Source organism: Doryrhamphus excisus, linkage group LG1 (genome assembly GCF_037039965.1).
Source record: "Doryrhamphus excisus strain RoL-2023G ecotype Guam linkage group LG1, RoL_Dexc_Guam_v1.1, whole genome shotgun sequence".
Taxonomy (NCBI): domain Eukaryota; kingdom Metazoa; phylum Chordata; class Actinopteri; order Syngnathiformes; family Syngnathidae; genus Doryrhamphus; species Doryrhamphus excisus.
The window spans coordinates 5,674,763-5,690,906 of NC_136357.1; the positions used below are offsets into that span (position 1 = coordinate 5,674,763).

General features: G+C 38.0%; 1 protein-coding gene across 1 annotated transcript in view; it reads left to right on the forward strand.

The window, feature by feature from the left end:
* The window catches only part of kiaa1549la (KIAA1549-like a), an 83,031-nt gene that overhangs the window by 19,572 nt on the left and 47,315 nt on the right, over window positions 1–16,144 (forward strand). Inside the window, exons 2-6 of the mRNA XM_058076707.2 lie at window positions 4,533–5,156; window positions 7,842–8,690; window positions 9,893–10,008; window positions 11,930–12,152; window positions 14,562–14,695. Of these exons, the coding sequence (XP_057932690.2) occupies window positions 4,533–5,156; window positions 7,842–8,690; window positions 9,893–10,008; window positions 11,930–12,152; window positions 14,562–14,695 (1,946 nt within the window). The remainder of the gene's footprint in view (window positions 1–4,532; window positions 5,157–7,841; window positions 8,691–9,892; window positions 10,009–11,929; window positions 12,153–14,561; window positions 14,696–16,144) is intronic.

Consider the following 16,144-nt stretch of genomic DNA (forward strand, 5'->3'; position numbering starts at 1 on the left):
ATGAAGATCAATAACTACTGTGTGATTAAAAGCCCGATGTCACTGAACACTAGTTGGCAAATGTAACTAAACAGATTCCAGCCCTGGCCTTCATTTGATCTGAGCTACAAAATGAGCACCAGTTGGCGGAGTACCATTTGTCACACTTCCTACCCAACTGGCCTACCTACAGTGGCGAATGATAATACAACACAGGAGTAAAGCCATGGCTTTTCGGCTTGGCTCCATTGCCATCGTCAAGCAAGTATGAATTGGTCGGAAGCTTGTTGTGGCTTGGCTTTTACGGCTTCCATCAGCAGATGGGCAGTGATGTCAGCTACGAGCATTTACAGTCAATTCCTATGATTTAATGGGTCACAGATAGCATATTTTTATGGATGCTGAAGATTATTAATGTACCTAATTTATGGTAATGGGAATGGTTTTATTACATTTGAACATGCATCAGATTACAATTGAATGCATCACATAATCAGTTCACAGTCCCACATGTCCAAAAGGAGTAGGAAGAAGCAAAGCTTATTAAATCCTACCCCTCCATCTGGTACTTTTACAATCAGTAACTGTTACATTTGTTCACTTCCTGCTTTCCAAAATACAGTTTACATTTTTTTTTGTTTTTTTTTTATTTAAAAATTTTGTAACTTTTTTGTCCCGTACCGAAGTACGAGGTGATATGACCATACAATGACATAATGGGTACCATAGTAAGTTACATTTGTTCACTTCCTGCTTTCCTATTATGGCTTAAGATTTTTTTGTTGTAATTTTAATTTTAATTTTAATTTTATTTTTAATTTTACCTGATTTGAAAATGAGTTGAGATTACTTGATAAAAAAAATGGTTACCATAGTAACTGTCAGTATAGTGATATATATAGCACATCATGACTGGTTCAAGACTCTTCATCCTTGTATTTAGCAAACATCAACTGCTTTGCATATTTAAGTGCAAATGTTGCCAGGTATGGTCTTATTAATGCCGTAACTTAACGTAAATGAATAAAGTGGACATCAATGCCAACTGTCACACATAATATTATGTAATCAAAACATATTTGTGCAGATCCACGGTGATGCATAAGAGATAACATTATGGTACAATGACATGATATATCTTTTGCCCCGAGTCGACTATCCACTAAACAAAGCAGGTCACGCCCTCGCTGAACCTCTCGTGCATTCATTAACCCATACACCCTATCCATATTTGCTCTCAGTGGAGGTTCTTCTTTTCCTAGCATGTCACAAGGTTGGTTGCCAGGGCACATATGTTGCACTCAGTCAGAGCATTTGGTAAACAGTTGGAGAAACTACAGCTAACATTCCTGCATATGCTATAATCTTTGCATCTATTGTGTCACCAAATCCCTTCAATTCAGCTAAATTTATTTTTTTTTTACCACAGTTCGATTGGGAAAAGTGTTTTTATGCTATGAAATATTCCCTTTATTTTTTTAATGTGCACCTTATCAATATCATTGAGCAGTTCACCCTTAATGACGTTGTGTTACTCGTGCATTTCAAGTTTTACATATGGAGTAAACGTTACATATTTGCAGGTACACATTCTAAAGTGCCACATGAAAGTGAGTCACACTCGTTGTGCCGTTTCCTTGGCAACTAGAAGCTGAGAGGGTACAATGCCACAGAAAGGTCACGGAGGGCTACACCGTGATACACCAACAATGTCAGACACACAACACACTAAGAGCCCCTAAATCAGTGTGTATTGTATCTCACAATATCAATTTAGTGGGCGGCATGGCGGTCTAGTGGTTAGTATGCACAGCTCACAGCTAGGAGACCAGGGTTCAATTCCACTCTCGGCCATCTCTGTGTGGAGTTTACATGTTCTCCCCGTGCATGCGTGGGTTTTCTCCGAAGTACCCGGTTTCCTCCCACATTCCAAAAACATGCTAGGTTAATTGGCGATTCCAAATTGTCAATAGGTATGAATGTGAGTGTGAATGGTTGTTTGAATATGATGAATATCAATTTAAATAAGGCATTGAATTGTTTAGTATTTTCTGCATGCCCAGAAAAACATTGGCGTTATGAAGAGAATGCTGGAAGTGTATCTTGGGTCCGCAGTTGTTCCTGTAAAACTCTCTATTTCTCAGATAGAAAGATAGGTTTGCTTCTCTGGGGGGGGAGAAAGTGACACCTAAATCTTCTCGCATTTGATACACTATCCCATCCTGAGTGGTTCCGCATGTTCTTAGACAATGAATCCAGCATGAACAACACATCCGATTAGCATCTATGCAATTACAAGCCACTGTGTGTGTGTGTTTGTGTGCGTGAGTGTGAGTGTGTGTGCATGCAAGTGTGTGTTATTGCGTCAGTATAATACAGTCACTGAGACATCTAAATTAATTCCCTATGCTTTATCCTCCAAAACCTACATGGCCTACTTTAGATATTGTTATTAAAATGTTCCACAGTAGCAGTTTTACAAGAGAGAAATGAATGTATGCTATTTGTGTTTTTGTCTGCGGGAGCCTGCTTGTGTGAATATATTTTTCCAGCCGCAGTGATAAAAAAAAAAAATATATATACTTTTTTTTCTATTTCCATTTTTTCCAATTAATTAAAAGACAATCCCTTTCACTGCCGGCCATTTTAGAAAATCTTTCAAGGCACACAGAGAATATTGTTGAAGAATATGTTCTATGTCTGGATAAGCATGGAATCTACCAATAGGAAGATTAGACCCCCCCTTAGTCATCATTCTATATTTTCCATTCTTCAGTAAACAGCATAGGTAAGTTTCAGGGAAATATCAGTTCCCGACTAGAAAAGGGTGAAAACTAGCTTTTTGTGAAGAGATATATGGAAGCCTGTTTCCGCCACTGAACAAAAAAATATATATATATCCCATTGGTAAGTAACAATTATGAGATAAAAAGTCGAAAATCCGAGATAAAAAAATCATTATTATGAGTTAAAAAGTCAAAATTATGAGTTAAAAAATCACACTTATGACATAAAAGTCATAATTATGAGATAAAAAGTCAAAATTATGAAATATAATTTTTTTAACTTTTTAATCGCAAAGACAAAAAGCAAAATTATGAGATAAAAGTCATAATTATGAGAAAAAAAGTCAAAATTATTACAAACTTTTAAACCTTTAATCACAAAGTCATAATTATGAGATAAAAAGTCAACATTATGAAATACAAACTTAACTTTTTATCTCAAATTATGACTTTTTATCTCATAATTTCAAATTTTTGTCTCATAATTCTGACCAGATCGTTGGATCTTTTTGGACCTTTTTTGGACCTTTTTATTTTTTTCAGTTTTTATCTCATTGGTAAATAGCAATTATGAGATAAAAGGTTGAAATGATGAGATAAAAGGTTGAAATTATGAGATAAAAAGTCATAATTATGAGTTAAAAGTCATAATTATGAGTTGAAAAGTCAAAATTATGAAATACAAACTTTTTAACTTTTTAATATCAAAGTCATAATTATGAGATAAAAAGTCAAACTTATGAAATACTAACTTTTTAACTTTTTATCTCAAATTATGACTTTTTAGCTCATAATTTAGACTTTTTATCTCGTAATTCTGACTTACCATTGGATAACTTTTTTTTTTTCGGTGGCAGAAACGGGCTTCCATAGAAATATCTAACCGACTATACCAACATAAACTACACAAAAAGGGTTTTAAATCCAAATAATTAATTTATAAATATAACACCGTGGACGATTTACAACTTTCACATGTGCAGCATAGGTAAGTTTCAGGGAAATATCAGTTCCCGACGAGAAAAGCTTTTTGTGATATATGTGTGAAGATATATGGAAGCTCGTTTCCGCCACTGAAAAAAAAGTATCTCATTGGTAAATAACAATTATGAGATAAAAAGTCGAAATTATGACATAAAAAGTCATAATTATGAGTTAAAAAGTCAAAATTATGACATAAAAAGTCATAATTTGAGATAAAAAGTTTGTATTTCATAATTTTGACTTTTTATCTGACTTTTTATTTAGTTTGTAGTTCATAATTTTGACTTTTTATCTAATAATTATGACTTTTTATCTAAAAATTTTGACTTCATCTCATAATTCTGACTTACCATTGGATAACCTTTTTTTTCGGTGGCAGAAACGGGTTTCCATAGAAATAACTAACCGACTATACCAACATAAACTACACAAAAAGGGTTTTAAATCCAAATAATTAATTTATAAATATAACACCGTGGACGATTTACAACTTTCACATGTGGAACTTAACAGGCGTGTGCATATGTAAACATTTCCCATGCACTTCCCTGCACGCTACACTCCTCCACGCATACTCACTTCCACCTTTGTGTTATGTGTGATGAATCAAAAGCACTTCTGCCAGTTCCATCATCACCTCCTTTTGACTCTCATGCAAAAAAAAAACGTAAATGACGTATGAATGCATTGATGTGATTATAAAAATGTATATTTTTTTGGTATTCAATGAGTTAAATGGATTTACAGACAACCCATTCCCTTCCTCTTCTGTGTTCCCTTCAGCTGAGACCGAGCATCATGACTTGACGAGGATGTCTGTCTTTCCACGTTTGTTCTCTGGCCTCCCAGCCACCTTGGCGACCGGGACCGATGACAAAGACACAACAAAAGGGACTGACCCGAGTCAAGTCTTAGCATCAGAGTGGAATGAAGGTGTCATGGCTACTGGAAGAGACGGCAAACTCATATCAGACCCCGGAACCAGCACAAGAACCAAATCTGAAGCGAAGCTGGTGGAACCAAAGTCGCCAAGTCCACACAGCGACGTGACTTCCTGGCTTGGTCGGAAGAAGTTGCAGGCGGTTGGAAAGGACCGAGGAGGGCAGGCATCCTCCTCATCAGTCCTTATAATGGAGGCAGAGACACCAAACCCACCAGCAGGGACAAAGCCTTTAGGACTGCTGTCTAAGGCTGCTTGGACCAAAATCTCTTCATCGTCGTCGTCATCATCATCATCATCCAAAACCTCTATGAGAAAAACGTTACCTTCACCATCCACGTCTTCATCCTCCACGCCAGCCATTAATAATGGTGACCTACAGGCGGCGAGGTTCAACACTGTCTCTGTAATTGATGTCAGCAACAACTCGAATAACTCCTCGGACAGCAACAGCAGTTTGAATTTAGGTAAGTGCAAGTGGACGGTAACAAATGCTGAAGATTATTCATTATGAATCATTTCCACACTGTGGCAATGTTCATGGGTTGTGGTATAAAAAAACTGCAATCTGTGACTGTTTAATATGAAATTAAGCAATTCTTCACAGTTGAGGAAATCAGGAAACGGATAAAATACAATTAAGGGTGTGCTCGCACTTGTCGCGTTTGGTTTGGTTAAAATTAACTCTGTTAGGTTTGCTTGTTTGATTATTCCAGACAGTTGATATTGCAGTGGGATAGCCATTAGTGCCTTGCCACGTAGAGGTTCAAATTTCATGGCTGAAATATTAATTTGTAAATTAGTCTGTTTAGTGGTTATTATTTAATTTCCCTAAATTAAGCATTTTCAAACATAAAAATAGCTAAATGAACAAAAAAATACAAGGCATTCAAAAGACGCATTCAAACTGTGAGTGTAATATCCGAGACACACAAGCATCAGACTTGATTGTCGAAACAACAGGCTTTTATTGCAGGTTTGAATGATCTCACAACAGGCAAAATAAAAATTACATCATTGTAATAATATTTTTTTGTATCATTTTTTGTAACAAATCTTGTTCCATTTTTTATATCATCTACAATTGTATTGCTTTTAAGCAAAATAAAAATTACATCATTGTAATAATATTAATATTAATATTAATACAAGCCAAACGAAAACACAACTCTGAACTACCGACATCATTTCCTGTCCTCCACACAGGAAATGTGTCTAAATGACTTATTTTCTACAATTATATCGACTATATGGGCTAATAAGTTTGTAAAATAGTGCCATTGCATAAGTTTTTTGTATGAAATTTTGTTTCATTTTTTGTATCATCTACTATTGTATTGCTTTTAGGCAAAATAAAAATTACATAATCGTAATAATATTAATACTAACACAGGCCAAGCGAAAACTCAACTCTGAACTACCGACATCATTTCCTGTTTTCCACACAGGAAATGTGTTTTAAATGGCTTATTTTCTATGATTAAATTTACTATATTGGGTAATAAGAGTGTCAAATATTGGCATTGCATAATAAAAGGTTTTTTGTATCATTTTTTGTATCAAATTTTGTTTCATTTTTTGTATCATCTACTATTGTATTACTTTTAGGCAAAATAAAAATTACATAATCGTAATAATATTAATATTAACACAGGCCAAGCGAAAACTCAACTCTGAACTACCGACATCATTTCCTGTCCTCCACACAGGAAATGTGTCTTAAATGGCTTATTTTCTATGATTAAATCTACTATATTGGGTAATAAGAGTGTCAAATAGTGGCATTGCATAATAACACGTTTTTGGTATCATTTTTTTGTATAAAATTTTGTTTAATTTTTTGTATCATTTACTATTGTATTGCTTTTAGGCAAAATAAAAATTACATAATCGTAATAATATTAATACTAACACAGGCCAAGCGAAAACTCAACTCTGAACTACCGACATCATTTCCTGTCCACACAGGAAATGTGTCTTAAATGGCTTATTTTCTATGATTAAATCTACTATATTGGGTAATAAGAGTGTAAAATAGTGGCATTGCATAATAACATGTTTTTTTAATCATTTTTTTAAATCAAATTTTGTTTAATTTTTTGTATCATCTACTATTGTTTTGCTTTTAGGCAAAATAAAAATTACATAATTGTAATAATATAATACTAACACAGGCCAAGCGAAAACTCAACTCTGAACTACCGACATCATTTCCTGTCCACACAGGAAATGTGTCTTGAATGGCTTATTTTCTATGATTATATCGACTATATTGGGTAATAAGAGTGTAAAATTGTGGCATTGCATAATAACACATTTTTGGTATCATTTTTTTGTATCAAATTTTGTTGAATTTTTTGTATCATCTACTATTGTATTGCTTTTAGGCAAAATAAAAATTACATAATCGTAATAATATTAATACTAACACAGACCAAGCGAAAACTCAACTCTGAACTACCGACATCATTTCCTGTCCACACAGGAAATGTGTCTTGAATGGCTTATTTTCTATGATTATATCGACTATATTGGGTAATAAGAGTGTAAAATAGTGGCATTGCATAATAACACATTTTTGTATAATTTTTTGTTTCATCTACTATTGTATTGCTTTTAGGCAAAATAAAAATTACATAATCGTAATAATATTAATATTAACACAGGCCAAGCGAAAACTCAACTCTGAACTACCGACATCATTTCCTGTCCTCCACACAGGAAATGTGTTTTAAATGGCTTATTTTCTATGATTAAATCTACTATATTGGGTAATAAGAGTGTAAAATAGTGGCATTGCATAATAACACATTTTTTGTATCATTTTTTGTATCATCTACTATTGTATTGCTTTTAGGCAAAATAAAAATTACATAATTGTAATAATATTAATATTAACACGGGACAAGCAAAACTCAACTCTGAACTACCGACATCATTTCCTGTCCGCCACACAGGAAATGTGTCTTAAATGGCTTATTTTCTTTAATAATATCAACTATATGGGGTAATAAGAGTGTAAAATATTGGCATTGCATAATAACACATTTTTTGTATCTTTTTTTGTGTCAATTTTTTTTTTGTATCATCTACTATTGTATTGCTTTTAAGTATTGGAATTAGTGTTGCATTTTTCAACACCTTTGATGCAGACGCTGCCCAATCTACCAAGGAGTCAGAGAGCAGTCCGCCAGCGTGGGATCTCCCCACTGTTCCACAGTCCCTCTTATCCACAGCGGGTGACCATGACATCACGCTACCTGACAATGTCACCAGCCCCTTCTCCACTCACCAATGGAATACCACTGTGCCCGTACGCACCAGAAACTCCTCTCAGACTACAAGTACCACAAAAACTACTTTGTCGCCCACCACCGCCTCCATACTCTCTTTACCATCAAACACCATTCCGAGTTTCAACACAACACAGATGTCCACTGTTGCTCCACGCAGCATGGAAAGCGTGACTGATGACACCCAGCAGGTGGAGACACTGACAACAACCAAGCCCTCAGTAACCACTTCGACTGTGATCAACTCCGCTTTTACAATCCCAGCAGTCACCACAAACGTTACTGTAACAGTCTCCCCAAACACCACAGCTGCCGTAACCGTGCAGCCGTCACCGAGCCTCAAACTCACAACTGCAGCTACTACAACTCAGCCTGCAACCACAACCACCACTACTACTACTACTACTACTACTACTACTACGACTCCAACACCTCCAACCACTACAACGACCCAACCCCCATCAACCACAACCACCCCGGTTCCAATAACCACTACCACCACGCCTGCTACTACAACTCCAGCCACCACTACCACTACTAGTACTACCATAGCAAGCACTACATTAAAAAAGGTACCTCCGACCACCATGTTTGTCCCAGTTGAAACTGTACCACCAACAGCTACGGCCACAGAACCCCCAGGCAGCACCATTGCAGAGGATGGGTCTTTACCATGCAACGTCACAGCAAAGTACTGGGTCAAAACAGGTAAATAACAGTTTCATCATAATTGAATTATTATTAATAATGACCAATTATTATATTCATTATTAATTATTATATTAATAAATAATATATAATTATTATTTATCATAATAAGGAGCAATGATTTAAGTGATATCATTCATGTATCTACTCATTTTAGATGTGAATTATTCATCATAGTGATACAACTGAATAGGTCTGATTATTTAGTTTGATTAATCAGAAGCTTGTTGTTAATTAACAAATGTTAACAAATATTGACGTTTGAAAGGCTAAAAATCAGAGAATATTTATATATTATATATATTCATATTTTTATATTCATATTTTTAATTAGGGCTGCACAGCGGTCGAGTAGTAGACCTTACAGCTAGGAGACCCGGGTTCAATTCCACCCTCGGCTATCTCTGTGTGGAGTTTGCATGTTCTCCCCGTGCATGCGTGGGTTTTCTCCGGGTACTCCGGTTTCCTCCCACATTCCAAAAACATGCTAGGTTAATTAGCGACTCCAAATTGTCCATAGGTATGAATGTGAGTGTGAATGGTTGTTTGTCTATATGTGCCCTGTGATTGGTTGGTGACCAGTCCAGGGTGTACCCCGCCTCTTATCCGCAGACAGCTGGGATAGGCTCCAGCACCCCCACGAGGATAAGCGGTAGAAAATGAATGAATGAATGAATGAATATATAGATAATACATAATAATACTAATTAATCATTGTAGCTCTAGAATTAAATTATATGTTACTACTTTTGAGGGGGTAAATTGTAAATAAAAAGTTATTACATCAGGTAGTTTATCCCGGTGTTGAAATAATTATAATACACCATAAATCCTTAAAGCATTAACCATTCTCTTATAAAAATGATAATGAAGTTGTGATGAACAGGTAGGGTGCCATTTCAGCGCCTCAGACTCCAGTGTTCCTATTATGGGACCAAGATGTAATTACATGCACTCAGATTAATTAAAACATGTGCTTAAAGCAAGGGCAGATTTTCCCAGAGCTTGAAACAATTAAAAAGATGATGTAGACTCTAAAATGGTCTGTTGTAAAATAATAATACTCTTTTACCCAGATTGCCGACAGGCATTCTTGTTGAAAGGCCGTATTAACATGCTGATAGTTCAATACCATGTTACAAAAAATATATATATATATTGTCAGTGATCAGAGTGCATTTTCCGTGTGTCTTTCTCCACAGTTTTGTCCATTGAGACCCGAAAGAACCGACTTGATCTGGTCCTAAAACAGAATCTAGCTAAAGGATTGAGTCATGCACTGCAGAGAGCCTTGAATGATTCCACTGTTTATGCACAGGTCAGTTTACCCTGTATAGTCACATTTACACATTTACTATTTAATAAGAAGTATGAACACTCGTAAACAGTCAGTCGCTGGAACTTAAGCCGGAGCCAACTAAGCAGCAGCTAATTTGACATTCATCCAAAAGGGGCTGGGCTCGAATATTACATTTTTTTCATTGGCCTGAAATACAAATTATTTTTTTTCTACAAAATCTGCCAATTTCTGTGTCTAATTGATATTTAAAGGGGACCTATTATGCTTATTTTACTACCCTTTGTATTGAGTTGTGGACTCCTATAGAGCAGCAACACACAATAACCAGCACAGAAAGCTTTGTAGATCTTCCTGAATCTGCACCTATTCACCTGTTTTTCTTTGAATTTCATTCTTCCCGCATAAACGGTCTGTTTCACGTCTGTTTAATTTATTTCACCCACGGCCCGCCTCCAGGCACACACTCTCTGCTGTGGTTGGTCACACTCCCAAGTGCTTGGATAGATTTCTGGATAGGTGCTGAACCCAAGTTGATCAACGGCATATGAGTTGATAATAAATGTTAGCTTTTAACATACATGTTGGATCCCGAATCCCATCCAGAAGTAGAAACTGGACAGTCCAAAGTTTCTCAAGTGAAGAGGTTACTTCAAGATGTCTCGGAATGGTAACTAGCTTAGCGTTTTCAACATCCGTAACGTGTTTTGGGATTACTAGTGTTTAAAAAAAACTTGGGTAGATTCACTGATTGTGGTGGGAAATGGCTATGAGCAAGTACAGACTCTGTTAGCTTGCAATTTGCACCGCGCTCCCTGTATGCACACTCTATAATGCAACATATACAACCGCTTTTGCACAAAATAAACACAGTTAGGACACTGATAAATTGTTACTTCCTGCTTGTTCTTCTGACTCTTGGACACGACATAACGGTGGAAAGGTGTCGAGCTTCAGCTAGTCCAGCTGCTTACTGGTCATTGCATGCCCATATAAGGAAGCCCGGTAATCTGTGACATCACAAAGCGCCAGTGTTAGAACGCCCCCTGAAACAGAGTGTTCAGAGCCATCCCAAACTTCTTTCAGGGCTCACTTCCAAATGCGCAAACGTCATTATTGGAAAATTTGGCATTGTTTAACACGAGAATACAACATTTTAACAACATTTATGGGTCAGAAAAGTGGAAAAACATAATAGTTCCTCTTTAAAATTTCAGTTCTGAATCTTTAAAGAAATAAATGAATTGTGTTGCCTCTGCTTTTTGTAATTAAAAACTTGGGTAGATTCACTGATTGTGGTGGGAAATGGCTATGAGCAACTGCAGACTCTGCTAGCTTGCAGTTTGCACCGCGCTCCCTGTATGCACACTCTATAATGCAACACATACAACCGCTTTTGTACAAAATAAACACATTTATTTTATTTTATTTATCATTAACACTAAATTGTTACTTACTGCTTGTTCTTCTGATTCTTGGACACGACATAACGGTGGAAAGGTGTCAAGCTTCAGCTAGTCCAGCTGCTTACTGGCCCATGCATGCCCATATAAGGAAGCCCAGTAATCTGTGACATCACAAAGCGCCAGTGTTAGAACGCCCTTTGAAACAGAGTGTTTATCGTCATTATCTGAAACTTTGGCATCGTTTAACGATGTTGAAGAATACAACATTTTAACAACATTTAAGGGTCAGAAAAGTGGAAAAAACATAATCGTTCCCTTTTAAAATGTCAGTTCTGAATCTTTAAAGAAATAAATGAATTGTGTTGCCTCTGCTTTTTGTAATTAAAAAAGATAATCATGAACATGATAGATCTGCATATTACTCTTACTTGGCTCCAAATGTTCAGCTGATCTGTTTAAGTTAGCTTTTTTATTTGCTGGGCTTTTGTATACACTAGAACCCAGTATCTCTTTCTCTCTCTCTGTTTCTCCCACAGGTGGAACGTGATGACTGCAGCCCATACAATGTAACACTGGGTTACTATGTGGCTGGTGTTAAAACTGTTTACATTTCGTCTTACGTAGTTGAGGCACTCAGTGTGTATGGTTTTGATAAGCTGCTGTCTGACATCAGGCAGCACACACCATTGGTTAAGGCTGTTCTGGTTCCCGTGGCAACCTGGATTCCCGCACCCAGCATCCACCTACAACTGAAAACAGGTAAGGACCAAATCCACGCCCGTATATATTTGTGTATATTTGACATCCTTACCAGATGCCCGAGTAAAACCTTTCTTTGTTAAACATTTTTCATTATTCTGTCTAAATTCATAATTCATGCACCACACAGGTGTTCATTATCACAATGCTAATTAAACAGCATGATTATTGCACAGGTGTGTCTTCGGTTGGCCACAATAAAAGGCCACTCCAAAATGTGCAGTTTCTATTTGTATAATCAAGTGTATATATTGGTCGAGTGGTTAGCGCGCAGACCTCACAGCTAGGAGAACCAGGGTTCGATTCCACCCTCGGCCATCTCTGTGTGGAGTTTGCATGTTCTCCCCGTGCATGCGTGGGTTTTCTCCGGGTACTCCGGTTTCCTCCCACATTCCAAAAACATGCTAGGTTAATTGGCGACTCCAAATTGTCTATAGGTATGAATGTGAGTGTGAATGGTTGTTTGTCTGTATGTGCCCTGTGATTGGCTGGCCACCAGTCCAGGGTGTACCCCGCCTCTCGCCCGAAGACAGCTGGGATAGGCTCCAGCACCCCCGCGACCTTGTTTAGTCATGTAATGCATTTATCTCACTGATTTTTTTATTTTTATGTTGTGAACTGAATTATTTAATGTATTTTTCCTCCATTCATTATTATTATTATTATGATTATTGTGCCTTTGTTCTGGCATGTGCTTGGCTTATAGGGCTTACAGTGTCGTCTGTTTTACTTGTGCAAGAGAAAGTAAAAAGAAGACAAAACAGTGAAGGGGTAGCAGAAAATACATCAGAGGTAGACCAAAGGGATTCAGAAAGTAGAGCATAGTAGAGCAAAGACCAAAATAGGATTTTCTCATTTCGTACCTTCCCTTTCTTTGATACCCTAAATCCAATACAAACCCTCATGATTGCAAAGCAAAAAGGAAATTGGTCCATTCAACGAGTTAGCTTTGTAAGAAAATGGGTGTCTCCATGCCATACGGAATCTTGTAGTCTAATGGGATGGGGATCAAGAAGGAAATCCATGCGATTATCAAATTGCTACTGAGCAAATTGGCACTTAAAAGGAGATGTGCAATGCACGTGTTCTTCATCAGGTGACCGCCATCTTTAACAGATTATTTAACAGACTTGTTGTGATACTGTTTGGTGAAATAAACAAATAAGTTGCACGGTGGTTGAATGGTTAGCGCGCATATCTCACAGGTTAATTGGTGACTCCAAATTGTCCATAGGTATGAATGTGAGTGTGAATGGTTGTTTGTCTATATGTGCCCTGTGATTGGCTGGCGACTAGTCCAGGGTGTACCCCGCCTCTCGCCCGAAGACAGCTGGGATAGGCTCCAGCACCCCCGCGACCCTTGTGAGGACAAGCGGTAGAAAATGAATAAATGAAGTTAAAAAAATGCAATTTAATTAAAAAATGGTAAAATTTGAAATTATTTAAAGCATGGATTTAAGATGAAAGTGGTTAACCGAATAGTTTAATAAGAAAATAATATTATTGAAAACTTTTGAAAAGTCTTTTAATCAACTTTCTACGACTGTCCTGACACTTGCTAGAATTTCTTGGGTGCCTGGATGCATTCTTCACAACAATTGCACCTCCCTTCTGGAAGTTCTTATGGATCTGATAAATGATTGATTTAGTTACAATTTTACCAGCAGCTATTTTTTTGCCACTTAAGTCCTTTTGTACATAGTAACAATGACTTTTATTATTCTCACCCAATCAGAACGAGGCTTCTGGCTTTGTCCTTGTCTACACTTTCACCTATATTAACCACCTCTAACAGCTGATCCTTTTGTGACAGGTCTGAAATGCAGTGGAAATTGTGTTTTTGAGCTTAAATTAATTTTAATGACTAAGAGGGACATTGCAATCATTGCCATTCATCTTATCACACTTCATAACATTCTGGAGTATATGCAATATGCCATTCTAAAACTTGAGGCAGAAATTATTATTTGTGGCATTCTCAAAACTATTGGCCATGACTGTACAAATTGTTCATTCATTCATTTTTTTGGGCTGCGCTATACTAAATTAAATTTTGTGTTCATCTCAGTAAGGCAGAAGATATCTGAATTTATCAGCCGCAACACAATCTGCATAAGATTAGCAAGTGGGTCAACCTTGTTTACGTCTGCATGTGTTGCAGATTATAAAACCAGTGAAGGGTGTAGAGTTTTTTTTCTGTATTCTGTGTTAAGCCACCAATGTTTTAATTGATTTTCTTTTAAATCTCAGTTTACTATTTTATAAGGCATTTACTGTAGAATTAGGCACATGTTTACACTATATCACTTTCATTGATACCACATTCATATAACAATTATTGTTGTAATTAAAAAAAAATCACATTAGGAAGTGTTTCTTGTCACTTATCTATTCTTCTCCCTTTTCTAGTATTGAGGTTTGTCGGCCCGACAGACCACATCTACTCCTGCAGTTTTGTCCAGATGCTGGAGCAGAGACTGGAGAGCGCTTACGATGAGGCTCAAGACAAAGTGCTGGAGACCTACAGCAGGCTCACTGTGGAGGTAGTAGATGGATTTGTCGTGACTATAATTAGTGATGAATGCCAACGGACAAAATGCATAATGAAGAATTATTCGGAACTTTTGCTAAAAGTACAGTTTTTGCTGAAGCCAGCCACATTTCTGCTGATGTTTTGTGTGATTGTGCCAGTTTTGATCTTCACTGCAATTTATAATGTAAAACAAAGCTAGCTCTGGATGTTGAGGGACTTTGTTGGCTGACACGTCTCTTCGACTTTGTGTGGAAATCGAGAACAGTACTTTTGGATTGGCAGACCAGGGTCGTGGTCCCCCTTTTCAGGAATGGTGACCAGAGGGTGTGTTCCAACTCCTCAGCTTCCCTGGGAAAGTCTTTTTAACCGTGCTGGAGAGAAGGGTATGATCATTGGTTGAACCTTGGCTACCTGGAGTTTTTGTCCTGGTCGCTGGACCACCTCTACACCCTCGCACAGGGGAGTTGTGCTTTGTGGACTTGGAAAAGGCATTCGACCGTGTCCCTCGTTGAGTCCTTTGGGCGGGGGGGGGGGGGGGGGTCCTGGTGGCGCGCTACTTACGTGCCATTCGGTCCTTGTAAACAGTTCGGTCCAGAAGCTTGGTTCGCATTGCCAGCAGTAAGTCGAGCCTCTCGCCGGTCAACGTTGGCCTTCGCCAAGGCTGCCATTTGTCACAGATTCTGTTCACGGCGGTCCAGTGGTTAGCTTGCAGACCTCACAGCTAGGAGACCAGGGTTCAATTCCACCCTCGGCCATCTCTGTGTGGAGTTTGCATGTTCTCCCCGTGCATACATGGGTTTTCTCCGGGTACTCCGGTTTCCTCCCACATTCCAAAAACATGCTAGGTTAATTGGAGACTCCAAATTGTCCATAGGTATGAATGTGAGTGTGAATGGTTGTTTGTCTATATGTGCCCTGTGATTGGCTGGCGACCAGTCCGGGGTGTACCTTGCCTCTCGTCCGAAGACAGCTGGGATAGGCTCCAGCACCCCCGCGACCCTCATGAGGAAAAAGCGGTAGAAAATGAATGAATGAATGCATTTTCTAGCCGCAGCCAAGGTGTCAAGGGAGTCCGGTTCAGGTGCCTTAGGATTTCATCTCTGCTATTTGCGGACCTTCCGTGTTTACTGGGACAGTTTGCATCTGAGTGTGAAGCATCTGGGATGAGACTCAGCACCACCAAATCAGAGGCCATGGTTCTCAGTCGGTAAAGAGTTGAGTGCTCCCTCCGGGTTGGGAATAAGGTCCTGCCACCAGTGGAGGAGTTCAAATATCTAGGGGCTTGTTCACGAGTGAGGTCGATAGGCGGTTCGGTACAGCGTTTGCAGTAATGCGTTCGCTGTACCGGATCGTCGTGGTGAAAAGACAGCTGAGCCGGAAGGGAAAAACTCTCAATTTACAGGTCGATCTATGTTCCCACCCTCATTTATGGTCATGAGCTTTGGGTGAAGACCAAAAG